We start from the raw sequence: 26,303 nt of genomic DNA on the forward strand, positions 1-26,303 counted from the left end.
ACACTCGGGAGACTGAGGCAGGAAGATGCCTGAAGTTCAAGGCCAGGTAGAATAGCTTAGCACAAGCCTCTGTCACTCCAGTGAGAGGGCTCAGCATGTAAAGGTGTTTGTTTCCAAGCCTAATGAACTGAGCTCCATCTCCAGAACCCAGCCAGTGGAAGCAAGGAACCAGTCTAGAAACTACAAGTTGTCTTCCGACCTCTGTGTATACACATGGGAACATACACAGTCTCTCTTTCTCTCTAAATAAAAAGTCTCAAAAAAAAAGAGAGAGAGAGAAATAAATATTTATTCAATGAATAGATGAATAAAATGGGCTTTAAAATTAGTTACTGCAGGGCTGGAGAGATGGCTTAGCGGTTAAGAGCACCCGACTGCTCTTCTAGAGGTCATGAGTTCAATTCCCAGCAACCACATGGTGGCTCACAGCCATCTGTGGAGAGATCCGATGCCCTCTTCTGGTGTGTCTGAGGACAGCTACAGTGTACTTATATATAATAAATAAATAAATAAATAAATAAATAAATAAATCTTAAAAAAAAAAAAAAAGATTAGTTACTGCATTAAAACTTTGTACTTTTGAGCCCCAATAATTACATTGTACTTCGTAGGGGTTAAGCTTGAAGATGCCCAGTCCTGACTTTTGAGAACTCACAGTGTAAGACTCCACACTGCCCTGCATCTGCCTTTTGCTTTCCCCCACACGCAGTGTGACTGTGTCTATAAATAGTCACTGCCACTAGTTCTAGCTCTTTTCAGCCAGAATTACGTTTCAGAGAAACATCTCTATGAGGGAGACAGACATTGGGAAGCAGTTAACGTGACATTACTCCCAAGGCTTGACTATACTTACAGGGTGTGTGGCTAGAGAAAAACACAAAAGACAGGTCAGGTCTGAGCCTCCACAGTCCTCTCTGAGTGCCAGGAAGGAAGATGCTGTCTTCCTTTAGGACGGCCGCCACATGGAGCTGATGGAGGATGTACCTGAGGGTGCAAGGTGCCGAGTGAGGGGTAGGCTGGTGACATAGTTCAGGGCACCTTACATGCTGAGGGCCTGGCATATGTGACACCCTTGGCTTGATCCCCAGCATTAGAAAACAAGTTGAATAAACAGCACACTTCTGTGCTATAGAGAGCTCTCGGGTTGGGTAAGTACAGGAGAGGGTTACAATAGACTGGTCATGATCGGGCATTATGGGAATGATAGAAACGAGTCCTTTGTAAAGGTCAGGAAGATCTCAGGCTTCACTCTGATCTACGGAGGCCAGAATCTCTGCAGGGAGGCCAGACATCCCAGAAGCCTGATGCGCCAGGCCAGTGTCCCATCACTAAGCTATACCCCAGCCACAGAACCCTGGGTTTGAGCAGGGGACTCTGAGGCATACCCAGGTTTGAGAACCACTAACCTATACCTGGATAGTTCCATGAGACAGGATCTGCATGAACTCAAACTTATTAGAATGCAAACCCCGCCCCAGACATGGCCTGTGGTCAGGAGTGTGGTCTTACCTCTGGAAACTCCTTCTGGCTATGACCTCAGCATGGCTGTCATTGAGGATGTCTCCTGTGGCAAAGACAAGACGTATACTGTAAATGAAAGCATGGGATCCAGAAAGCCTGGAGGAAAATACAGCAGTGTCCTCACACCAGTCTTCAGGATGATCATGTTACCTCTTTTTTTTTTTTTTTTTTTTTTTTTTTTAAAGTACACTGTATTTGTCTTCAGACACACCAGAAGAGGGCATCGGATCCCATTTCCAGAGGTTTGTGAGCCACCATGTGGTTGCTGGGAATTGAACTCAGGACCTCTGGAAGAGTAGCCAGTGCTCTTAACCGCTGAGCCATCTCTCCAGCCCCGTCATGTTACCTCTTAGAGGGCTTTGAGCTTGAGTTTCTCAATATATGGGACCATAAAATCCTTTGTACAGGGGAAAGCCTATAGAATATATGATGGAGTGGGAGTCATGGCACATATCTTTAATCCTAGCATTTGGGAGGCAGAGGCTGGTGGATCTCTGTGAGTCTGAGGCCAGCCCAGTTTATACAAGGAGTTCTAGGCCTGCAAGGGCTACACAGACTCTCAAACAAACAGACAACAAGCAAAAATAAATCGGATCCTTTACCCACAAGATGCCAAGAATCCCCTGCCCATGTGGTAATGACCAAAATACTTCTGGACAACTCCCAAGATACTGTGGGTACAAAATTGCCAGTGGTTGCTGTCCATACTGGTCTATGTAACCCCTGGCTTAGGCAGGACTACCTTGAGTTCGAGGCCAGACTGAACAACACAGCAATTTACAGATAAGCCTAGTACACATAGTAAGATCTCATCTCAAAATACTCAACAAATAATAAAAAAGCCCAAAAAGAACCAAGACAAAGTTCCTCTAGTTGAGAACCACTGATTTATAGAAACAATCTTTGAAGTGCTTGAAGGTTAAGTCTAGGGTCTTATGCAGCTAGGCAAGTGTACTGCCCCTGAGCTATGGCCCCAGATTCTCTAACTTTTTAACAGATCTCTTAGCACATTTTTATGTATTTTGTATGTATGTGCCATGATGTGTGGGCAGGTAATACAAGTTGCATGTAGAGGTTGGACGACAATTCAAAGCAGTCGGCTTTCTTCTTCTACAACGTGGATTCAGGGATTCAACCTCACCTTGAGGCTGGGTGACAGGCAGGGTTTCACCCTGAAGCTCTGCTGGCCTGGGGCTCATGGCACAGAATACCACAGAAATTCACCGGTCTCGGCTTTCTGAGTGCTGGGCTTGAAACCATGCGCCGCCAACCCTGACACCAACTCTATCTTTTTTGACATGGGGTTTCACTAAGCTGGCTAAGCTATTCTTCAACTCATTTGTGGCCCAAACAGGCCTTGAAATTTAGATCCCCCTGCTGCCTCTGCTTCCCCAGCCACTGAGATTGCAGGCTTGTGTCCACAGCTACAGAAATCCTGTATCTCTAAGTCCTACATCACAGCACCACATTTATGCTCACAGTGACACATTTCCACAGTGGACACGACATCGTCTTCAAATACGGGAGACACGGCTAGGACAATGGAAGGGACCTCTGCTGATGCCGATGATCTATTTAATTCAAGACTGCTTCCTGGGCTTCAGAAGCCCCTGAGGCTGCTCCTCCTCCTTGCTTTTAAGCCCAACTGCCTTCCAGATAGAACGTGGAATGATGGAACTCAGGAACCTTTGGTTCAAACAGGGGAATGTTGACTGCCTTTCAGAAGCATGTTCCTGGTGGTTTTTCCTCCGATTGGGATTTCTTTCCCTTTTTTATTTTCTGGAGGCAGAGAATTTACTATGCTAGTCTTGGACTTCTTGCCCCAGCATCTAGTGTGGGGGTTTACAGGAATGCACCATGTTCAGCTTTGAATTCTCATTTTAAAAAAAGAATGGACAGGCTGGAGAGGTGGCTCAGTGGTTAAGAGCACTGACTGCTCTTCCAGAGGTCCTGAGTCCAATTCCCAGCAACCACGTGGTGGCTCACAACCATCTGTAATGGGATCTGATGCCCTTTAGTCCCAGTGCTTGGGATGAGGAAGTGGATGATCTCTGTGAGTTCAAGGCCAGCCTGGTCTATAGAATTCCAGGACTGCCAGGGCTACACAAAGAATCCCTGTCTTAAACGACAATAACAACAACACAAACCAAATAAAAGAACAGTCTTCTAATTCAGGGGACAATCAGTAGTAAATGAGGGGTCAGCCACTCCAACCAGAATGACCCCACTTCCTTGGCAAAGTCAGTGTGGACTTAGCACAGAGACACTATTTAGAGCCTGGTCTTTGCTTACCGCTCTCTCTCATCTTGGACTGGCCTATGCATTTTGTTCCTGTTCCCATTGAGACAACTTCCTTTGTCACTGAAAGGAAAAAAAACCAAATCATTAATGGAGTGAAATCTCAGAGGCTGAACGCTTCCTAGTGTTCCGGTTTAGTAAGTCCAGATTCCTCAGTTCTCTGGAGGATTCCCACGGGTGGATTTAACCAGGGCTGCAGTTCCCTTGGGGTAGTTTTCACCACCAGAAGCATTGCGCCACCTGGTGGACAAAACGGGAGAACACCTACCATTATAGTTCGCATCCCACAGGGCACTCTCCGACCAGTACTGTGGTTGCTGACAGGGAGAAAGGGTCTCTCTCACCTTGTATCTGCTTATCAGGGGTGTCACATGCTTGGTTAGCTGGAGTCTGTATTTTCACCACAGCCGCCAACAGAGTCCACTCACGGTTTGGCTCAGGCTTCCCCTGCTTGGGCAGTTTGATGTAGTGTGCATAGCACAGCTGCGCAATCTCATCTGCGGTCCACATAGGTGAAGCTGGAGCTGAGGCTATGATAGAAAGCCAAAACCATCAGAGGAAAACCAGCATAGTGCCACAGAGCCTCACACCAGTGCTCCGGCAGTCTCTAAGGTAGACCCACGGAGCTCAGACTAAGGTTTTCTTACTAATTCCCTCCCCTCCCATCTTTAATAGAGAAAAGAGTGAAGCCCAGAAGGCAAGCTATTTCTTCAAGATTAAGTTACTGAATGTGGCTTTACTATGCTTTATACTGTCCTCTCGGATTTCAGCTTGCTTTGGGCAGATTGTCACCCTACAAGGTTTCTTTCTGGACAAATGTTCTTATCCTCCTTTTCCAAACAGAAAGGTGAACCTGCCTCACTCCAGCAAATTTCCAAAGTCTCTCACTAAAAGCTCTTACAACAGTTGTGCTTAAGTTATACTTAAGTTAAGTTGGGCATGGAGTTATACTTTCTAGGTTCCAATTGCAGTTTTAATACAGATTAACTGGGTAGACTAGTTTTCATGTCTGTTAAAACATGACAAATAGTACTTAATATTTTTTCTTTTTTGTTTTTCTAGATAGGGTTTTTCTGTGTAACAGCTCTGGCTGTCCTAGGACTTGCTCTGTAGACCTGGGTGGCCTGGAATTCCGTGATCGCCCGCCTCTGCCTCCTTAGTGGCAGGATTAACTGGCTAGTTAGTATCTAACATCTTATAAATACTTATAAACGCAAATGTATATAACAATGTCGACTGTGATTAGCATTAAGAGAATACAACATTTGGTGATCTGAGAAATTTGAATTGGTTGGGGAGAGAAAAAGCAATGTAACAGGAACATACAACCTAACAGAAGATCAGATCTGAAAGAGGCCTGCGAGGGTTGGCAGAAGTTCTCCCACTCTTGGCTGTTAGTGCTCACTGGATATATCTTGACTTCAATCGATTATATAAAAAGCTCCTGGGGACTGGAGAGATGGCTCAGCGGTTAAGAGCACTGGCTGCTCTTCCAGAGGTCCTGAGTTCAAATCCCAGCAACCACATGGTGGCTCACAACCATCTGTAATGAAACCTGATGCCCTCTTCTGGTGTGTCTGAAGCTACAGTGTACTCAAATACATAAAATAAAAAAAAAAAATTAAAAAAAAAAAAAGCTCCTTAGATGAGCTCATACGATGGCTAGACACAGCAGAGCATTTGTAGAATAAACAACAGAATAGTTTTTTTTTTTTAACTGAGCTCTGATGCGATGTTCTGGCAAGGTATTTCTAAGACTTCTGCAAAATGCAGGCACATTTTGCAGTAAATGGTAATGATTATTCTGGCAGGAACTGGCTGAGATTGCTACTTTAAAGTCTAACACAGAGAAGTCTTGTATTTCTAGGAGCACAAAGCATGAGAAATCCCAGAATCCTGTTAGTTCCAGATAGGCATCACAGAATAGTTTATTTTATAAAGGTAGACACCTGCCATTAAATTAGAGGTACATATTACAAACTACAAAACAAGGAAGGGGACGAAGCAGTCCAAACTTCATCACATCATTCAGGTAGCTGACAGGACAACGCAGTAGTCGAATGTTTCGATATTCTGAGTCCGCTGTAATTCATCTCTACACCCCTTCATAAGAAGCAGCTCAAAAAGGCATTGCTTTGACTATAAATAACAGTCGCAGAGGCTGAAAAAAACCCCACTCCTTTTCCCGCCCTTCCTACCCCGAGGTGGGGCTCCACTGGGCTGGAGCGCCTATCAGGGCTCTGAGACCCCCTCCCTGTGGGAGCGGTGGACACGGGTCCTCACAGTTTCTCCCACACACACAAGGACAGTTGTGTGGCGCTAACCCCGAGACGCCGATCCGGAGACACTGACACCCTGCTATCCACGCACCGCAACCTCTCCCTCTGCCGCCACGCTGGTCGCAGAACCTGGCTGCGCTGCGGAAGTGACGCCCTAAAGGACAGCTCCTTTAAAGCCCCGCCCGCAAAGCACGCTGGTCTTTGTAGTCTCTGGGAACAGAGTCACCGTAGCTCAGTTCCACAGCCAAGATGTGAAGGGAGGAAGCTGCCTCCCAAAGTAGAGCTATGAAACCGATATAGCTCGCAACTCACCAGAATTCTGAATAGAACTATAAGCAGATCCTCTGACAGTTTCTCACCTCTGTCACAACATATCCTGTATGATTATCATGGGCTTGGATGATCTGCCTCTTATTTCTCTCAGGGGTAATAAATATTTTTTAAAAGATTTATGTGCCCATGCCTCTATCAATTTATGCACAAAAGAGCATGCAAATGACCAAGGCAGCTAGAAAAGGCCATGAGGAAGGAACTGGATCTCAGGTTGCCAGCTGCCTGACATTGATGCTGGGTACCAAACCGCAGTCCTCTATAAGAGCCGTAGTCACTCACAGCACTGAGCCATGTCTCTTGTCTACTGTGTGTCTACTGCAGCCCTCTTACCCTGCCTTGTGCATGAGTGTGCTGCCACCAAAAAGGAACATGCACTTGATCTGCTTCTCCCTCAACTCCCCAATAAGCCTGAAAGAAAATGTTTCTATGGAAGTAGTGATTTGATTTTTGCTCCCTGGTATTTCCAGTATTTCAGAACAATACCTCGTACTGAACAGACGTTAATATACATCTGTTAAAGATTATGACCACGGATGGGACTGGAAAGTTGGCTTAGGAGTTAAGAGCACACCCTATTCTCGTAGGGCTGACTTTGTTTCTCAGCATCTATGTTGGGTAGCTTACAAATGTCTGTAACTCCGGCTCTAAGGGACCCAACATCTCTGGCCTCAGAGGGCACCTGCACTCTAATGCACACATACATAATTAATAATAAAAATAAATCTTAAAAAAACAAGAGTTTAAACATTCATTAGATCAGCAGTCTGGGAGGGGGAAATAACATTGCACAGGTAAAGAGAGAAATGGTTTATTTGGTAACAAGGAATAAAAAGAAATTCTTTAATTCTTCTCTCTTGTGGTGGTTGGACTGCAGTGTCCAGTGGGCGGGCACCACACAGGAACCCCTCCCTCCCTCAGACCAGATCTGCTGCTCAAGCGCAAAGGCCATAGTTGCATAGTCTTCTAGACAGAGGGGCTGGCCTCTGTGCTTTCTGGGGTCTCGGTGGCTGTTGCAGTTTCCTTCTTGTCTTCAGGCTTCATGGCAGGAAAGAGAAGTACTTCCTGGAGAAGAGAAGAGCAAAGGTTCCTTTAAAGCGAAGCACCATGCGCCAGGCACAGTGGAACTTATTTAATCACAGCCCTTAGGAGGTGGGGGTGGGTGGTGGGTGGGGGACAGACCACTCTGACTTGATTTCAAGGCCAGCCTGGTCTACATATGGTTAAGTTCCAGAACAACCGGACCAGAACTATGTGGTAAAACTCTGGCTTTTAAAAAAAAAAGACACTATGAATCCCATCCCATCCCATATCGCACCCCACCCCCTTGCAATCCTACTTTTGCTGCTGCCTCTGCTGTTACAAAATCTAGAAATACACACCCAGCCAAGGGCATAGAACCTGCTAGGGTCCCACGTCAAAAAAATGAATCAACAGGTTCTAGCAAAACTAAGGTTCCAGGGCTAGAGAGATGGCTCAGCAATTAAGAGCACTTGTTCTTGCAGAGGACCAAGATGTGGTTCCCAGCACAGCCTCATGTAACTTGCTTCAGGGGATCTGACAATCTCTTCTGGCCTCTGCAGGCACATGGGATGCTTGTGGTGTAAATGAGCCATATGTTTAATTTTTAAAAACGTATTATTTTGTTTTATGAGTGAACATCAGCTGGGTGGTGGTGGCATATGCCTTTAATCCCAGCACTCAGAAGGCAGAAGCAGGCAGCTGGAGAGATGGCTCAGCAGATAAGAGTACTGGCTGCTCTTCCAGAGGTCCTGAGTTCAATTCCCAGCAACCACATGGTGACTCACAATCACCTGTAATGGGGTCTGATGCCCTCTTCTGGTGTGTCTGAAGACAGCAACAGTGTACAATAAAATAAAATCTTTAAAAAAAAAAAAAAAAAAAAGGGCAGAAGCAGGGGGATCTCTGAGTTCAAAGCCAGCCTGGTCTACAGTGTGAGTTCCAGGACATCCAGGGCTATGAAGAGAAACCCTATGTGGAATAAAAAAAACCAAAAGACCAAAACCAGAACCAAAAGAAAAACAAAACAAAACAAACAAACGAACAAACAAACAAACAAAACCCCACAAACCAAACCACACCAAAGCAAAGCGATCCAAAAGCGAGCTTCCGCACAGGCATGCACCAATACAATCTCAGTGTTCTGGAGGTAGAGGCCAGAATATCAGGAATGTCAAGCTCATTATAAACTACAGATGGAGTTCCAAGAGAGCCCAGGCTACATGAGATCCTGTCTCAAAAAGTATTAACACCAGCAAAAGCAATCTTCACTCCTCATAGAACTGACTGATTTAAGGCAATATATGTAGAGAGGGCTTAGCATTTCCCTGGATATTGAGGAAAAGCAAACTATTAGTTTCCCTCCTGTCTCAAGCAGGAAGATTAAAGTCCTGTAAGGTCCCATGCTCTTTAGTCTTCTCCTGTAGTGGAAGGGACTCCTTGAGCCTCTCCTTTCTTCTCCAGGCCCTGTGCTCTGTCATCTCCAGTACAGTGGAGTTCTGGGGAAGCATGCACTGGGAGGTCTGCACGTACCTTGATATTGTTGGAGTCTGTGAGAAACATGGTGACTCGGTCGATACCCATGCCCCAGCCAGCTGTTGGGGGCAGCCCGTACTCCAGGGCAGTACAGAAGTTCTCATCTATGAACATGGCCTCATCGTCACCAGCAGCCTTGGCCTGGAATAATTAAGAGTCACATGATCAAAAGGATCTAGGCCTTCTAGTCAGCCTTCCTCATGCTGTGGCCCTTATTACAGCTCCTCACGTGGGGTGACCCCAACCACAAAGTTATTTCCCTGCTTCTTCATAACTACTGTTTGCTACTGTTATGAACCCTAATGTAAATGTCTGATATGAGATCCCCCCCCAAGTCAACCCACAGTTCTAGGTCATCTCAGTGTCCACATACATACATTCAAACTTTCAAAAGGAGTACCAAAGATGCCCAGGACAACATCTGATCAACTTGCTAGAAATTGATTTCTAGAGACCTGGAAGTTAGGACTGACAAAGTCTACCTCAGAGATGAAACTCAGATTTTAAGTTGAATGCAACTGTACATATCTATAGTTCCAATACTTGGAACACGAAGGTTAAGGGAGGCAGGCAGTCCTCATTATTTTACACAAATAATATACAGTAATTTTAAAAAGACAAAATCTGTCTTGTTTGGGAATTTGGGACCTCAAAGAATCTTTCTCTATTTCCTGAAACCACCCGTCAGTGGCAGAAGTAGCCAAAACTACACAGAGAGATTCTGTTTCAAGAAACAAAGCAATGGGCTGGAGAGATGGGTCAGTGGTTAAGAGCACTGACTTTTCCTCCAGAGGTCCTGAGTTCAAATCCCAGCAACCAAATGGCGGCTCACAACCATCTGTAATGGGATCTCATGTCCTCTTCTGGTGTGTCTGAAGACAGCAACAGTGTACTCATATACATAAAATGAATAAAATCTTGAAAACAAAACAAACACAAAAAACAAAGCGAAACAAAACAATAGCTGCCCCCTTCTAAAAAAGGGGGAGAGGTATAGTTTAAGAAAAGGTATGTCCTTGTTAAATGTATTTTTGAGATGAGTGTCCAAATATAGGCAATCTTAAACTCATTTTATGTATTATATGATCGAGGCCAAAGTGTCAGCTGAGTGTGGTACGTAGCTCTGTAATCCCAGCCCTTAGAGGCAAGGACAAGAGGGTCAGGGATTCAAGGCAGCTTTGGCTACCCAAGAGACTTCTCAAAAACAAAAAGAAGAGCTGTTTTGAATGGAACTCCTGCGAAGCCTCTTTATGAGAGGTTACTCTGGAGAGTTGGAGAGAAGCTCTTTCAAAAGATCCAAGTTTGATTGCCAGCATGCACATGGTGGCTTACAACCATTTGTATGTAACTCCAGTTCCGGGGGATCCAACACACTAATACCCTTTCCTGCCCTCCTGAGCATTGTGTGCACATGGCGCACTGACATACCTGCAGGCAGTACACTCACGCGCGCGCGCGCGCACAGACACACACACACACACACACACACACACACTACAATTGGAGAGTCTCCCTGGCTTTGGTTAAAACACCAAGGAAAATGTCCAGCAACATAGGGTTAAGGGTGGTGCTTACCCCTGGTGTGAGCTCAGGGGTAAGAGGCCATTCTCACTCACTCACCTTGGCCTGTTCTTCAAACAGTTGTCTCTGCCGCACGGGGTCGTTCAGCTCAGTGTACGCATTGCATATTTCCTTCTTCATGACAAACAGCTCGAAGCGCTCAGTTAGACCCTCTTTGCAACGGTGCCTGGAGACATGAGACCACAGAGGATGAACATTCAGAGCTCACATAATGCAATACTTGACCCAAAAGTCCAAACCTGAAGCCTCAACAACTTTCAGCACCGATGTGTGGTGCCAGTGTGAGGGAGAGCCGAGACGTGACTATATTCCTGACAGGCAGTGGGACAGCCTGAACCCAGGCCCTTCTGCTTTGTTCTCATACTCTGGAATGCCCACTTGTTCTGGTCAAGGAGGCAATGGCAAAGGTCTAGCATATACTTTTGCTCTTGTTGAGGTTGCCTTGGGAACCCAATCACCATGCTGACAACAGACTATTGCCAGAGAGATCCCACGAAGATGTCCTGGCAGGATTCCCATCTTAGATATTGTATCAGTGCACGCCACAGAAAGACCACCACCAACTCAACACAGGACAGCAAAACAAAGTGTTGCTTTAACTTAACCATTAACTTCTTCTGGGTTTGGTTTTATGAAAGCGCTACTGAAAAGCCAAAGAGATGGCTCAGTGGTTAAGAGCACCAACTGCTCTTCCAGAGGACCTGAGTTCAATTCCCAGCAACCACATGGTGGCTCACATCATCTGTAATGAGATCTGATGCCCTCTTCTGGTGTGTCTGAACACAGCAACAGTATATTCACATACATAAAATAAGAATTAAGCAAATGTTCTACTGCACAGGTCCAGCCCCAGCAGCCCCAGCCCTACTTCAGGGTGTTTTTTTTAATGCAGTAACAAACTGTGTCTTACCATTTGGCCAGAGGACTCATGATCTGTGGGTGATCACAGATGAATGTAGGGCTGATGCATGTCACTTCGAGGAACTCTCCCACAAGCTTAAGGAGAAAACAGAGCAGAGCTAGGCATGGCTTCTGATGTCACTGACAGCCCAGCCCAAGGGAAGGCTTTACCTCCACACTGCTGAGTTCACCCTGCAGCTTTCTCAGAGCACGGAGTACTGTGTAAGATAATATACTCCGACCAGTTGGCAAAGAGCGTAATATTACATTTCAAAGCTCCTTTTTGCCTGTACTTCTTTTTCCCTCTTTTTTTTTTTTGTTTTTTAAAGATTTATTCATTTATTATATATAAGTACACTGTAGCTGTCTTCAGACACACCAGAAGAGGGCATCAGATCTCTTCACAGATGGTTGTGAGCCACCATGTGGTTGCTGGGAATTGAACTCAGGACCTCTGGAAGAGCAGTCGGGTGCTCTTAACCTCTGAGCCATCTCTCCAGCCCCTTCTTTTTCCCTCTTTAATCTTTACATCCTGATCACTGTCCCCCATGCCTGGTCCCCCTCAGTCCCTCCTCTCCTGTCCCTCCTCTCCTCTGAGAGGGTGGAGGCCCCCTGGGTATCATCACCGTGGCACATCAACGCTGTGCAGGGCTAGGTGCATCCTTCCCCACTGTGGCTGGACAAGGTGGCCCAGTTAGGGGAATGGGATCTGAGGGTGGGGATTGAGAGCCACCCCTTCCCTGGCCTTGACTTGTGAGTACTTAACCACAGAGCTACATTTCCCAATCCCAATTCAAAGTTTCATTCTCCTGTTCCTCTGTAAGGTTCCCTGTGAAGCTGCAGGGAAGGATCCACCCAGTGAGACCCACTTTCTAGGATCAGGGTCCTGTTGATCCCCGGGTGAGCACAAGCATGGTCTCTTGCCTTATCAAGGAGCCTGGCTGTGGTCCGAGGTGGGGGGCATTCAACAGCCCTTGCAACACAAATATCATCGAGAATTTTGCGAGTTTCTGTGACAGAAATGTGTAAGTTAGGACAGGGAATATCACTGTGCAAAATGCCTATAAACACAACACATGGGACATTTTAGCTCTGACCTAAACAAATCTGTAGCTGAACAAGAAGGCAGGCCACATGGTGAAGTGTAGTATTTTACCTTCGGTCTCAAAGAGACTGGTTTCTGGCAGCTTCACGCCCAGAACCTTCTCAAGCTCTTCTACCATGCTGATTCTTCGGAAGGGTGGGGTGAAGTCAATCTCATAGGCTTGGCCTTCTGGCCCATCTGGGTGATAGGTGATCTTGTAACTGCCTGTGATGCTTCTCACCATCCCTGGGAAAGAAAGCGGCATCTATCTTATGGACTGAAAACAGGAAGTTCTCTGAGGGCGGGCAGCACAGCCGTCTCCCAGTCGAGTATGAGCTGAAGGCAGCGGGACTCACCTGACAGCATCTTCTCTGTGATTTCCATGAGGTCATGATAGTCTGCATAGGCCATGTAGAACTCACAGGTGGTGAACTCAGGATTGTGAGTCAAATCAATCCCTTCGTTCCGGAACTGGCGCCCAATTTCATAAACCCGGTCAATGCCACCAACCACCAGCATCTACAAAAACCACAGGGCCACGGTGTGTGTTAACAGCCCACAGGGCCACAGTGTGTGTTAACAGCCCGCAGGCTCCTAAGAACTAACTGCTCGTCATAGCTGGGGTTTGCTCTCCACTCAAAATGCCCAATGCCCTGCTGTCTTTAGACAGCAATGTGCTTTTGTTTTTATTTGGCTGTACAGGACTCCCGAGTCTCTTCCCATGTCTTTGCTATTTCTTATTTGTTGAGTCTGAATTTTTCCAAAGCCTCTTGTGGCGTTAGGTTACGCAAGTGACCCAGCTCCACCTACCAGACACACTAGTGACATATTAGCATGGAAGCTACCAAAGGGAAGTGTAGGTGTTACACAGAACTCACTATGGCGATGGGAACCAGAGGCAGCCATCTTTGAAACAGACTACTAAGATCCTAGTGCAGTGATGGTGCCCAGTAGGCACAGTGTGATACAAGCCAGCACCATTTCCAGGCTCCCACGAGTCCCCGGCCTTCAAGGTTATTGTGGCTCTGTGCTCCCTTACAGAGCTGAATTAATTTCGGTCTTGCTTTAACTTGCCATATATCTGCAACTAAGAATCTTGGACGACAGTCTTTGGTATTTATACTGATAATCTGAAGAGATTTATTTTTATTTTCTAGAAAGAAGTTAAGACCAGCGAAATTTCTTTTATGAAAGACTAAACTCAGAAGGACTGGGATGCTGTTCAGTGGTAGATTTTTTTTTTTCTTTTGAGACAGGGTCTCACTGTGTAGCCTTGGCTGACCTAGAATTCATTGTACAGACAAGAGTTTAGGATCTGCTTGCCTCTGCCTCCCAAGTGCTGGCGTTAAAGGTGTTTGCCACCATGCCAGTTGTAGAGTTTTTGAGAAAGAAAGTAAGTAAGTAAGAAAGACAGGAAGGAAGGAAGAAAGGAAGAAAAAAGAAAGAGAAAGAGAGAAAGAAAGCAAGAAAGACAAAAATGCGATCTAATCTGCGGAAGACCAAAGTTAAGGCTTTGGAGCTCGAACAGGGTGTGTGTACACTTGGATGCCTTCAATTCTCAACTGCTTACAAGGAAATCACAACCCACAATCACTACAGAATTACAACATTCTCCTGGCCGTTCTCTCCTTACGTCAGACTGTACTTACTAGTCTAGTCTCCTGCTACTCAAAGGAAATGGGGTATGGTGTGGACTACCTTGTGGTAGAGCTCTGGAGCAATTCTCATGTACAGGTTCATGTCCAGCTCGTTGTGGTAGGTGATGAAAGGCTTGGCCACAGCTCCCCCGGGGATGATGTTCATCATGGGAGTCTCGATCTAAAGCAGACAGAAAGACACAGCTCTTAGATAACTAGAGGCCTTGAGGCAGTTCATTCTCTGCATGTGACACAGTGCCAGCTTATCATACAAGTTAGACAAACAGATGGTCGGACTTTTTAGAACCACGTCTCCATTCCTAATAACAACCAGCGCTGTAAATGCTGTCAAGCTGTAAAAGGAACTATAGCCGAGTGCTGCAGCTCTTAGGTTTAACAGACTGTGGTGGTTTGAATGTGAATGGCCCCATAGGTTTAAGGTTTGGTCTCAGTTGGTGAGACTGCTTGGAAGGATTAAGAGGAGGTACAGCCTTTTTGGAATAGATGTGTCACTGGGGATGGTTTTGAGGTAACAAAGCCTATGGCAGGCCCAGGGTCTGTCTGACTGTATTTTTCCTCTTTCTCGATCTTTCTGCCTGCAACCTGTGGACCAGGATATAAGCCCTTGGCCCAGGCCTGCCTGCCTGCCTGCTGGCACACTTCCTGCCATGATGATACTGGACCAACCCTCTGAATACTTTCTCTTATAAGAGTTGTCTTGGTCATAGCGTCTCTTCACAGCAGCTAAGGCACTTACAGTATTTACCACCTACGTCCTTTAAGATGCATCGGAGGGCTGGAGAGACGCCCAGCTGCTAAAAGCACAGAGGACCCAAGTTCTCTGGCCTCAAAAGGCACTGGCACTTACATGTACAGATACACACATGTAGTTTAAAAAAAAATAGGCTAAGAGTTATAGGAACATTGGACATCTTCCCTATCCTTTGCATGTGCACATAGACACAACCAACACACACAGCAAAAATAGATTGGAATGGAGTCTGAAAAAAAAAAAGAAGAGGCAGGTTTATTAGAGTATATATAACATGACTACAATTTGTATTTAAACCAAAAATAAAACTCCTCTAAAACATTTACGTATGCACACGCAGTGAGAATACATATGTATAATTAGTGTATTTGGTGTGCATATATCTGCCTGCCCATGTCTCCTAAGTTTGAACTAAGGGGGTATCATGCCGCCTGGCTGCTAAGATATTCTTAATGCTACAGACCCTTCAAAACTACTGAAAATGGCCTAGGAAGCACAAGGCCCTGGGTTCGGTCCCCAGCTCCGAGAAAAAAAAAAAAAAAAAAAAAAAAAAAAAAAAAAAAAAAAACTACTGAAAATCGCCAAAATCATCAGCACGGGGATGGTGCATTATTTTGAAAGCCTGCCTAATGAACAAGGCAGAAGAGACACTTGGCAGGCGCTTTTCTACTTAGGCATGAAGGACCCTGGCAGGATGGGATAGCGAGAGACAAGCACCACAAGGCAGGTACCATCTCAGGTAAAAAACCCTTCCCCCTTGGTCACCTCTAGGAATCCCAGCTCGTCCAAGAAACTTCTTATATATGTGATGATCTTAGAGCGGATGATAAACTTCTGCCTCACAAAGTCGTTCAGTATCAAGTCCAAGTATCTCTGACGATACCTTGTTTCCTAAACCAAAAGCAGAGGTTAGAAACCAGCGTCTCCTGAGCCAGCTATACAGAAGGCACTCGTGTGAGAGCTCACCTTGTCCTTGAGGCCGAAGTGAAGATGAGGCAGCATGTGCAAGCAGGGGGACAGGAGTGTCATCTCCCGGGGGACGATGCTCAGCTCACCCTTCTTGGTTTTTCCGGGATTGCCCTCGACTCCGATTATGTCTCCCCTGCGCAGTTTGTTATTGATGTGAACGAATTCTTCCTCTGATTTATAATTCCTGAGTGAAAGGAAAAGTAAGAATGTACAGTTCTACAAATTAATACAGACAGACGCCTGGCTTACTCAGGAAACCCTCACTCAGAATCCCTGCTTCAGGGACAACTGCTGGAGGGATTCCCTCCGTGTTTACTGTCCTATAAGTAAGAAGTCATTGCTAGGTCTTTTCACCGCCACTCACCTGCATCCAACCACATGCCCCACTCCTCCCTACCCTAACTCTAGATGGCAGTGGGAGAATAGGACCACACTAGCCTGTGTCTTCACCTGTCCCTCTGTTACTCTGGGGTGTGACACAGTAATTTTTTAGTTTGTTTGGTTTTTGATTTTTTGAGAAGTTTTCTCTGTCCTAGAGCTTGCTACAGACCAGGCTGACCTCAAACCCAAAGGATCCACCTGCATCTGCCCCGAGTGCTGGGATTAAAGGCGTATGCCGCCACCACCACCCAGCAACACAAGATCTTCAGCTGTCTGCTTCAATGTACCTGGAGTTGGCCATGACTTGTAACTTGACCCCCTCTCCTCGAAGGTCATAGAAGATGAGCTTTCCCCCAGAGGCTCTCTTGGCGTGGATGCGACCTAGGAAGAAAACACGGGGCGTACTGAAAGAGAAGCCTTCTGAGCTCTCTGTGCAGCACTGATCACAATGGTCTGAGTGTGGCCCGAGGTCTGCAGTCTGTCCTCTTCTTCACTGCAGTGATTTCACGGCTGTACAGGAAGTCCTCTCTTAAAGATGGTCAGTGGATTCCTGGATGATGGCAGTAGTCAGTAGTAGTGACAACACAGGTTCTGGGCCTTCCTGAATCTTTACATAAAAATCCAAAGTATCAGCAGGCAGGGACTAGATAGGCTAAGCCAAGCCCATTAACAAATGTCATGCAGGGAAAGGCCAGGCACAGCAGCACACTTCTTTCCTCCCAGCACTTGGGAGGCAGAGCAGTTTCCAGCCAGGAAGTCCCTCAAAGAACATCTGTTCCCCAGAAGCATCACCTTATCTAAAAGTCAACCCATGCCTCAGGGCTGCTCTAATCTGTGAGTAGACATAAAGCACTGTCTCCAGTAAAATAGCTTCAACACCAGCTGGGAGAGAGAGTGCAGCATGGACATCTCAAGTTGGAGGCCAGCCCAGGATATACAGCAAGATCTGGATTAAAAAAAAAAAAAAAAAAAAAAAAAAAAAAAAAAGAGGGGGAAGACAACACAAGACCAGCCTAGGCCCTCCTTTGTGTTAGCATAGAAGCTTGCCCCCGTGAGATGAAAGGCAAGTGAACTGTCAGGGAGCCTTCCTACCTGCTACTTTTAAGGTGATGTCAGTCAGGTGGTCCCCAGGCTGCAGGTGACTGTATTCTTGGATGAACTGAGTGAGTGAGATGTCCACATGGAACTTGTGTGGGTACGGGTCCTCCCCACTGACCTTCAGCTGCTGGACAGCTTGACTACGGATCTTGTAGTATTGCTGTTAAAAAAGCCAGCCCTTCAGAAGCGGAACCCCGTGAGGTGTGGCTTCTTCAGCAGAGTATCATACTGATTACGTTCCTTGTCACTGTGACAGAATAGCTTACAGGATTATTCTAGTTTAAGAGAATATAGTTATGGCAGGGAAAGCAGGACAGCAGAGTGGCTTGTTCAGGCCATCAGAGGCTTACGGAACAACTTCGCCTCTGCACATCAGGCAAGCCAGACACCCATGTTAGGAAGAATGGGGCTACAGCATAATCCATTAAGGCTCACTACCAGCAGATCCAACAATGATAAAGCACACCTTTGATCCCAGTGCCTGGGAAGCAGAGGCAGGTGGATTTTTGTAACTTGGAGGCCAGCCTGGTCTACAGAGTGAATTCTAGGACAGTCAAGGCCACATAGAAAAACTCTGTCTCGGGCTGGAGAGATGGCTCAGAGGTTAAGAGCACTGTCTGCTCTTCCAGAGGTCCTGAGTTCAATTCCCAGCAACCACATGGTGGCTCACAACCATCCATATTGAGATTTCGATGCCCTCTTCTGGCCTGCAGGCATACATGCAGGCAGAAAGCTGTATGGTGTATACACAATAAATAAATATTAAAAAGAAAAGATTGATTTATTAAAAAGAAAAAAGAAAAGAAAAACTGTCTCAAAAAAGCAAAACAAAAGACCCACCACCAGAAACCCACTTCCTCCAGAAGGCTCCACCTCCTAAAGCCTCTACAACCTTCCAAAGCAGCATGCGCACTATCTAGGAACATCAAGAGAACACATGAGCCTGTCAGGGGGCATAACTCCAACACTAACCTCTGCATCTTTGAAATAGGACTAGGGAATAAAATTTGTATCAAAAAATGTAGATTCATAAAATGAACTTAACATATAAGAGTCAATAGAATAAAAAAATGGAGGTTCGCCTAAAATAATAAAACTTAATTGTTACAGACAGTCTCTTTGGTGGACTGCACTTGCATGGTGAAGTCACTTTCTTTTTTTTTTTTTTTTTCCTTTCCTTTCTTTTTTTTTTTTTCAGAGCTGGGGACCGAACCCAGGGCCTTGCCTAGCAAGCGCTCTACCACTGAGCTAAATCCCCAACCCCATGAAGTCACTTTCTTAATTATTCTTCTGGCCACACATTAGACTCTACCCTTGGGCATGCTCAGCAAACCTATAGAGTGCAAATATGGAGTGTTTTACCACAGGGGTTGTGTGATGGTTTGTATATGCTTAGGCCAGGGAGTAGCACTGTTGGGAGGTGTGGCCTTCTGTGTAGGTATGGCTTTGTGGGTATGGGCTTTAAAACCCTAGCTCTAGTTGCCTGGAAGTCAGTATTCTGCTAGCAGCCTTCAGATGAGGTAGAACTCTCAGCTCTGCTGCTCCATGCCTGCCTGGATGCTGCTGTGTTCCCGCCTTGATGATAATGAACTTCTGAACCTGTAAGGCAGCCCTAATTAAATGTTGTCTTTTGTAAGACTTGCATTGGTCATGGTGTCTGTTTAGAGCAGTAAAACCCTAACTAAGACAGATTGGCAATTTTTTTTCTTTTAGAAGATTTACTTTTAATCATATGAATGTTGTATGTATGCATGTATGTGTGTCTGTGTGGAGGTGTGTGTACATGCAGGAGGGGAAGTTGGAGTAACAGGTGGTTATTAGCAACCTGATGTGGGTATCCTCTGGAATAGCAGGATATACTCTTAACCAGCCACTTGTAACCTTTATCTCGATGCAACTTCCCAATTCTACTCTGCATAGTGGAAAATTAGCCTCGGAGTGATACAAATGGCCATGGCTGTGTTTATGTACAAAACCAGGAAATAGGAGAGGAGAGGTAGATTTGGCATGAGGAATGTATTTTGCCAACTAATAGAAGCTCTTGTCTATCTTGATGGAAGCCACCCCGCTGTCATTGCTACAGGCTCAGCTACTCCCCCGGAAGTAGTTACTCAGGATGACTGGAGTCTTGAAATTGCCTCCTTGGACTTGATATTAAAAACTCAGGGCCTATGCCTTTAGCAAACAAAAGGCAGACACTGCCCTCCCAATTCTCTTGCTGGTTCAAGTTCTTATTTATCTTGTTAGTCACTTGGTTTCTCCTGCTGTCTGCCACAAGCCTCTCAGAAGTTCTCCTGTGTCCAGCCATCCTGGTGGCCCAGGGAAACTCACGTTTGGGTCCAGGGTCTCCTCTTCAGCACCCACACCATTGTCAGCAGTATGGTTGGTGGCAGCAGCAGCAGTCGTCTGGTTTAGCTGCTTTTCACTGAGCTCTTTCTGCTTGGCCTCTTTCTCTGCCAGCTTCTTCTCAGCTTTCAGACGCCTCTTCAGCTCACTGTTGAGAAGATGACAGCACCCAGTGTGACAGCTGCCCAAAGAGCCCTCTGTCAGAAGCTCCACTGCCACTTTCCAAACGTGTGAGCAGCCTGCAGACAATGTTCCTGCTGCGCCATGCCCTAAGTGATGTTACTCCCCAGTTCTAACCTGTTAGTCACTAAGCTATTTATGGGGATAAGACGAAAAGAAAACCTAAGCTTTGAACAAAGATGCGACAACAGGTCATTCCCAGTGTCCACTTGGCATCAGAAACCAACTGGAATCAAGATCCTTAAAGGTGAAGAAGCCCACATTTACCAGTTTATGCAAGTACTGGAATAGAGATTTCCCAGAAAATCTGCAGGATAAACTTTTAAGCTTCCCGACACTAGAAACTGCATCCTGGTAGTTTGGTATCCCTAGAAGACGTCCCTACAGTACTACCTAACGGTGTAGTAAAGTAACACCTCTGGCTCTGTCAGTTTCCTGGGTCTCCTAGAGAAGTGAGTTAGACTGTGGAGAGCTGGTCTGCAGAGCTTGAAGACACGATCCCTTCAAGAGATATTTCAGAACTGTCAAAGACTGATGTGTGGGTTGGAGGTGTGGCTCAGTCAGTAGAAAGCTTGCCCAGGGGCTGGAGAGATGGCTCAGAGGTTAAGTAAGAGCACTGTCTGCTCTTCCAGAAGTCCTGAGTTCAATTCCCAGCAATCACACGGTGGCTCACGACCATCTATAATCAGGACTGGTGCCCTCTTCTGCCTGTAGTTGTATATATACAGGCAGAGAGCTGTATGATGTATACATACTAAATAAATAAATGTTAAAAAAAAAGAAAGAAAGGAAGAAAGAAAGAAAGAAAGAAAGAAAGAAAGAAAGAAAGAAAGCAAGCAAGCAAGCAAGCTTGCCCAGAGTGCACGAAGCCTGGGGTTTAATCTCTAGCACTGCAGATGTGATGCTGCACATCTGTAAACCCAGTACTTGGGAGGTGCAGGCAGGAGACCACAGGTTTAATTAAGGTCACCTACAGCTCCACAGTGAATCTGAGGCCAGCCTGAGCCCCAGCCTAGAACAAAACTGTTCTGACTTTAACCAGAACGGAATAGTATATGAATCAGCACAATTCAGGCAACAGCATGCTATGTTTGTAGTCAAACTGCCTAGCGCTAAAATAAAACACGAGCCACTTGAATGGCATTGAGCAAATGACTTATCATCATCTAGAAAAAGAAAATAAGATACCCTCTCACCAGTAGTGAGGACTGACACGTTAATAAGAAATGATCGAGTCCCAGAGTATAGTTAGGCCTCAAAAGTGGGTTCTAGGTCTCTCACTACTTAACTCTTCACATTCTGCCTCCAGGACAAACCCAGACAAATCTGGACCCATTTCTAATTAAGTTTCTCGTCATCCAAACTTCATACATCTTACCTGAGACTCAAAACAATGGGGGCAACTCTGTGACCCTTGACCTGAACTTGCTATCTGAATCCAGGAAAAATAAACTGATTTAGACAAGAATGTCTTCATTATTCAAAGAGAATTTATAGATGCATCATTCTTTTTTTCGGAGCTGGGGACTGAACCCAGGGCCTTGCGCTTGCTAGGCAAGCACTCTACCACTGAGCTAAATCCCCAACCCCTGGATCATTCTTTTTTTTTTTTTTTTTTTAAACATGTAGTCATATTTTAATCTCTATGATAAATAAGCATGATAATGACCTGAAGGAAATAATTAGATCAATATCTTCATACAGAATTCCCCAAAACTAACTTAAATTTTTGTGTCATAAAATATATGTGACATGCAATTAATCTTCCGCAGCCCAAAGCTCACAGGATTTCGGAGTCTCATTTCTACATATCTGGTGAAGTTCCATTTAAGGTGAAGCCAGATTCTCAGGCTGTGTTGCTGAATGTTGCAGTCACCCATTTGTTGAACACCTACTATGTGCAGTACATGACCACAGGGTAGATGTGTACTGGTCAAGATGAGTGGCAGGGAAAATAAGCTGGCAGACATTACTTCATCACAGAGGTTCATAGAAAAAGAAGAAGAAATTGATTGCAGATGTCAGCCACATATGCAGGAGTCCAGAAGAGAATTCTCAATTCATCTGGTTGTCACATTGACCTCAAAAAAGGCTAAGAAAAGATTGCTGACTTCTCTACAGCACATATTCAAGGAATTCTGTCTTTCATGCAATTGTCTGCAAAAAAAGGCATCTGCCATGGCCTCTCTCCTCTCTCCCTCCTGGATCATTCTTTATAATGGATAAGTCTTCAATAGTGAACATGGCAAAAGATTCTAAGTCATGGTTGTTTATTATCTGGCTTTAGAACATACCTTTCACATTCTTTTGTTTGTTTTGAACTGTTAGAGGTCAAACCCAGAGGTCCAAGTGTGCTAAACAAGAGGTCTAACACAATTACTCCCAAGCTCCTCTTTCTTTTGAAATGGGACTGCTAAATTGTTCAGTTTGCCCCTGAACTTGTAACCCTCTCCCCTCGGCTTCCCAGAGGTCTGGGATTACAGACATGTACCAGTTACTATTGTTCACTGCCCTTTCTTTGTTTTCAATATGAATTTAGTGAAACTTAAAGAAAAGAACTTGATTATCTTTTAAGTACAAATTAATTGTGAAAGGTTCACAAAAGACAAGTCTTTCTAAATACAATGTGTCTTGCACTCATCTTTCTAACAGTCTGCTAGATCTATCATTCTGTAATTCAGTGAGCTAGCTTTTAAGGCTATCTGGTCCTCTCCCACCCCCATCCCCATATTAAGATAAATCTCTTTTCTGCTTTATTCAGGATTTGCTCTTGTAGATTGTAAGGACAGTCAAAAAAAAAAAAAAAAAAAAAAAAAAACCCACAAACAAAACCCTAAAGGCAGCACCAAAACTAGGACAAAGTTGATAAACAAAACCCAGAAAGACAAAAAAGGGGAAAATAACTAGCATTAGAAATTCCTTATTTCAGGCAAGGCGGTGTAGCACATGTCTGTAATCCTAGAGTGGAAAGCAAGCTAAAGCAGACAGACCTTTAGATGAGGGCCAGCCTTCATTACACTGGGCTTGAGGACAGCCTGGTCTATACAGCAAGATCTGTCTCAGCCTTCATTACATAGTGAGTCTGAGGACAGCCTGGTCTATATAGCAAGATCCTGTCTCAAAATTAGTCAAAAGGGGAAGAGAGAGAGAAAGGAGAGAGAGAGAGAGAGAGAGAGAGAGAGAGAGAGAGAGAGAGAGAGAGAAAACACACAGAGAAGAGACCATAGAGAGGACTCTGAACGCACAAAGTAAGGAGGGAGTCTTGGCTTTGGGCAATAGAGCTGTTTCCTTAACATGTCCAAAGACTTAGTCAGCTAACAAGACACCAAAGGAAAGATCCTGCTCCCAGAGCAATAAAGAATGGGCACCAACCTTCTTCTATCAGAAAGTGGCTTGTCCTTGCGGAGCGTTGTGAAAGGAGCAAGTTGGCCCAGTCGAAGTTCCCTCTGACCCCATTCTGCCCATGAGGTTTGGCGCAGGGACCCCCTAACAAGCCTGACAGCAGCTTGCATCAACATGGCAGAACACCCTGGAACTAATGATTACCACCACCTAGCAGGAAACAGAGACGTGTAGTCAGAGGGGACCAATAATATAAACCCACTCATCCTGCACTCCTGAGGAGGGGAGCCATGATTTGTACTAACATGCAATGTCCCTCTGAACTTCAGTCCCTCCTGACTAACATCTACAATGTTCTTAGTCCTAGTATAGGAAAAACTGCTTCATATCTGGGATTAGAAACTCAAACGCAAGGCAATCAATATCCAGAAATGCTCCCAACTTCCTAAAATAAGGAAGGCAAAGTGTGGGGCTCTCAATTGTGGTTTCTCCCCTGAAGACGGAATCCTGGCAACAGGATGACAGTGAAAATATCAGATGCAAATCTTAGACAGTCCCAGCTATTCCGGAGCTTGGGGAGGATCATTTGAGCCTAGGAGTTTGAGAACAGCCTGAGGAACACAGCAAAACCCCATCCCAGGAAATGGACAAACACAGCACACAGAAGCCGGCTACAGGAAAGACTCTCTGAGTCACAGAAAGGGCCATCATGGAGGAGGGGACAGGCCCTCAGATGACATTATGTTCACATGTCATAAACACTATGGCCTTAGACCTACCGGGATCACACTCTACTGTGCTCAAGTACTTTGAGGAGGAATCTTTCGTCTGAGAATGAGTGATTTGAGCAGATAGCCCATTAGTTTTTAACTTTGGGGACTTTCGGGAATAAAGTGGAAAAACTTCAAGAAATTCTAAGAATAATTAAGAAAAAGGGAAATATTATTCACATGCACAGAAAAATTATTTTGTCTGGGAATGTACATAAAAACTTGTTTATTTACTACATATAAGTACATTTATATATTTATTTATTTATTTATATTTATTATATATAAGTACACTGTAGCTGTCTTCAGACACACCAGAAGAGAGCATCAGATCCCATTACAGATGGTTGTGAGCCACCATGTGGTTGCCGGGATTTGAACTCAGGACCTCTGGAAGAGCAGTCAGTGCTCTTAACCACTGAGCCATCTCTCCAGCCCCAAAACTGGTTTATTTTAAAGCCAACTGGGGGCAGCGCACACACTCGGGAGGCAAAGGCGAGTAGATCTAGACCTCTCAGTTTAAGGCCAGCCTGGATCTCCAGGGTGAGTTCTAGGACAGCCAAGGCTATACAGAGAAATCCTGTCTTGTAAAAACAAAACAAACAAAACAAAACCCCACACCACCTGATTTAAATAAACCGAGGATCACAGACTTGGTATAGACTTCCCTTTAGATTTCTGTTTCAGTGCTTTAGAGCAGTGCTAGAAGACACATCAGGAACATAAACTTCTAATGTAGAGCGCTGGAAATCGAGAGCCTTGTGCATGGAAGCAGTCACTAAGCCACACTGGCAATTCCTGGGAACACCCATTTTTTTCCCATAAAAACCAACACCCAGGGCCATTGTTTGTGACTTTTAAAAGTGGACATTAGCATTTCTCTGGCAAGATTACTACGGAGATTAGACAAAGTTTGTATAGTGCCACCATGGTGTTTTAGCAGGTGAAGGTTGCTTTAAAAAAAAAAAAGTGAATAGTATTATTTAAGAAAAGTGACTTAAAAGCAGCAGTAAGGCTTCCCTAATTTACCTGAAAACTGAGCCACTTTTACTTGTGACTCAAAATTTCAACTACTGATTTAATAAACTCAATCAGTCTCCTCTAAGCAACCCATCAAATCGTTCACACAAAGGACAACCAATTAGAGGGCTAGCGACCCCTAAGTCTTTAACACTTTCTTTAAAATTCTTCTAAAACACACAAAGCAGAAGCAAAGACAAAGTAAAAGGGAAAATCAGTTCTTAGCTAGAACATCTCTGGTATTCCCCTCAGGGATCAACATGAGGACTTATTGCTAGGGCACTAACTAAAGCGGCCATGGTATGTAACAGCTTAAATTACTTATTTCCTATAGCTCTGGAGGGCGCTACGTAGTTCCAGGCATTAAGAAGACATTGCTAGTGTTCTGTGGTTCAAGTGGGGAACCCTGGACTAGTATGTACTTGTAAAATACAACCAGTTAAAGGGAGGCCAATCTTATCTGTCTACCCAATTCTTGGATTTGGGGTGTTTTACAAAGCTGGACCCAGCAGTGCAAAGGGAACCTGGTGTATCCCGCTAAATAAGGCCATTTGCTCCCCTGTCACAGATTCTTTGAGTGTCACATATGGGTAAGTGCACTATAGTTTCTGAACCTAACCCCTTTTAACATCCAAGGTGAGGAATAACCTTGGATATGCCAAGAATAATTTAAAGGTTCTTATTTGAAGAACAAAGATGTTTAACCATTTCCCCAATCTATCAGTCGGGGGTGTGGCTCAATTAAAATAGAAAGGCATTTCTTAGAAGGTGGGGAAAAGTTAGTTTCGCTTTTCTTTGCCTCCATTCCCAGTTTCTGTACTGGCTTTCCCAAGGCATGTTCGTCCCCACAGCTAGGACCAGGGAACCCACCAACCACGCAGTTGACTCTGGGGCATTCCGAAGGCTGTAGGTTCCAGGGCATCTCTGTCCCAGCATGTGCTCACCCACCGGAAAAGGCAGAGGGACCCCTGACACAATCGCCTTGGCGGGAAAACTCCAGGTACGTCCCATCTAGACACTGTGACAAGAGACACTTAAAGAATTTCAACGACACTTACTTCTTGCTTAGTTTCGGCTCGCCATCCAATTTGACTTCACCCTCCCGCAGCGTGGCCATCTTGCCCACTGGCCGGACCCAGAAAAAAAAAGTGACTAGCGTAGAACAAGAACTTCCAGGTCACGGCTCTAAGTCCCGCCTCTTCCGGGGAAGAGGGCGGGCACTAGGCTGGGCTCTCGCTG

At 45.1% G+C, this 26,303-nt stretch overlaps 2 protein-coding genes across 13 annotated transcripts in view; both read right to left on the reverse strand.

Annotated features, from left to right (window-relative positions):
* Positions 1-6,264, reverse strand: part of Adat1 (adenosine deaminase, tRNA-specific 1) — a 40,984-nt gene extending 34,720 nt beyond the window's left edge. For 2 of the 9 annotated variants that reach the window (NM_001109611.2, NM_001396846.1), the window contains exons 1-5: positions 6,144-6,245; positions 4,164-4,349; positions 3,814-3,882; positions 1,510-1,564; positions 854-984 (exon numbers count right to left, since the gene is read on the reverse strand). In NM_001109611.2, coding sequence (NP_001103081.1) covers positions 854-984; positions 1,510-1,564; positions 3,814-3,882; positions 4,164-4,329 — 421 coding nt within the window. In that variant the 5' untranslated portion in view covers positions 4,330-4,349; positions 6,144-6,245. Of the gene's footprint in view, positions 1-853; positions 985-1,509; positions 1,565-3,813; positions 3,883-4,087; positions 4,350-6,017 lie in introns of those variants that run through there. The other 7 variants (XM_008772535.4, XM_006255635.5, XM_006255636.5 and 4 more) reach the window with 7 other exon arrangements.
* A 959-nt stretch (positions 6,265-7,223) lies between these two features.
* Kars1 (lysyl-tRNA synthetase 1) lies at positions 7,224-26,279 on the reverse strand. 4 transcript variants are annotated; one of them, NM_001006967.2, is made up of 15 exons: positions 26,123-26,211; positions 23,305-23,484; positions 19,738-19,900; positions 17,401-17,566; positions 16,596-16,689; positions 15,925-16,111; positions 15,724-15,849; positions 14,248-14,367; positions 12,906-13,068; positions 12,622-12,795; positions 12,390-12,475; positions 11,476-11,561; positions 10,605-10,731; positions 8,982-9,125; positions 7,224-7,493 (listed from the first exon to the last, which is right to left on the reverse strand). In NM_001006967.2, the coding sequence occupies exons 2-15, from the start codon at positions 23,448-23,450 to the stop codon at positions 7,395-7,397; spliced, it is 1,881 nt and encodes a 626-aa protein (NP_001006968.1). In that variant the 5' UTR covers positions 23,451-23,484; positions 26,123-26,211; the 3' UTR covers positions 7,224-7,394. The 4 variants fall into 4 exon arrangements, with proteins under 4 accessions (NP_001006968.1, XP_063134012.1, NP_001386122.1 ...); XM_063277942.1 differs by having other exon boundaries at positions 7,224-9,125; positions 26,123-26,259; NM_001399193.1 differs by lacking the exon at positions 23,305-23,484.
* Positions 26,280-26,303: the final 24 nt, after the last annotated feature.

The sequence above is a fragment of the Rattus norvegicus genome, chromosome 19 (genome assembly GCF_036323735.1).
Source record: "Rattus norvegicus strain BN/NHsdMcwi chromosome 19, GRCr8, whole genome shotgun sequence".
Lineage (NCBI taxonomy): Eukaryota > Metazoa > Chordata > Mammalia > Rodentia > Muridae > Rattus > Rattus norvegicus.

What these genes read in the sequence shown, in the direction of transcription:
- Kars1 (XM_063277942.1), bottom strand. Translation starts at nt 23,450, where the DNA reads ATGTTGATGCAAGCTGCTGTCAGGCTTGTTAGGGGGTCCCTGCGCCAA. An exon ending in AGGAGACCCTGGACCCAAAC is followed by an intron (nt 17,567 to 19,737) that starts GTGAGTTTCCCT and finishes CTTTTTTAACAG; the next exon opens with CAATACTACAAGATCCGTAG. An exon ending in TGTTTGAAGAACAGGCCAAG is followed by an intron (nt 9,126 to 10,604) that starts GTGAGTGAGTGA and finishes TAATTATTCCAG; the next exon opens with GCCAAGGCTGCTGGTGACGA.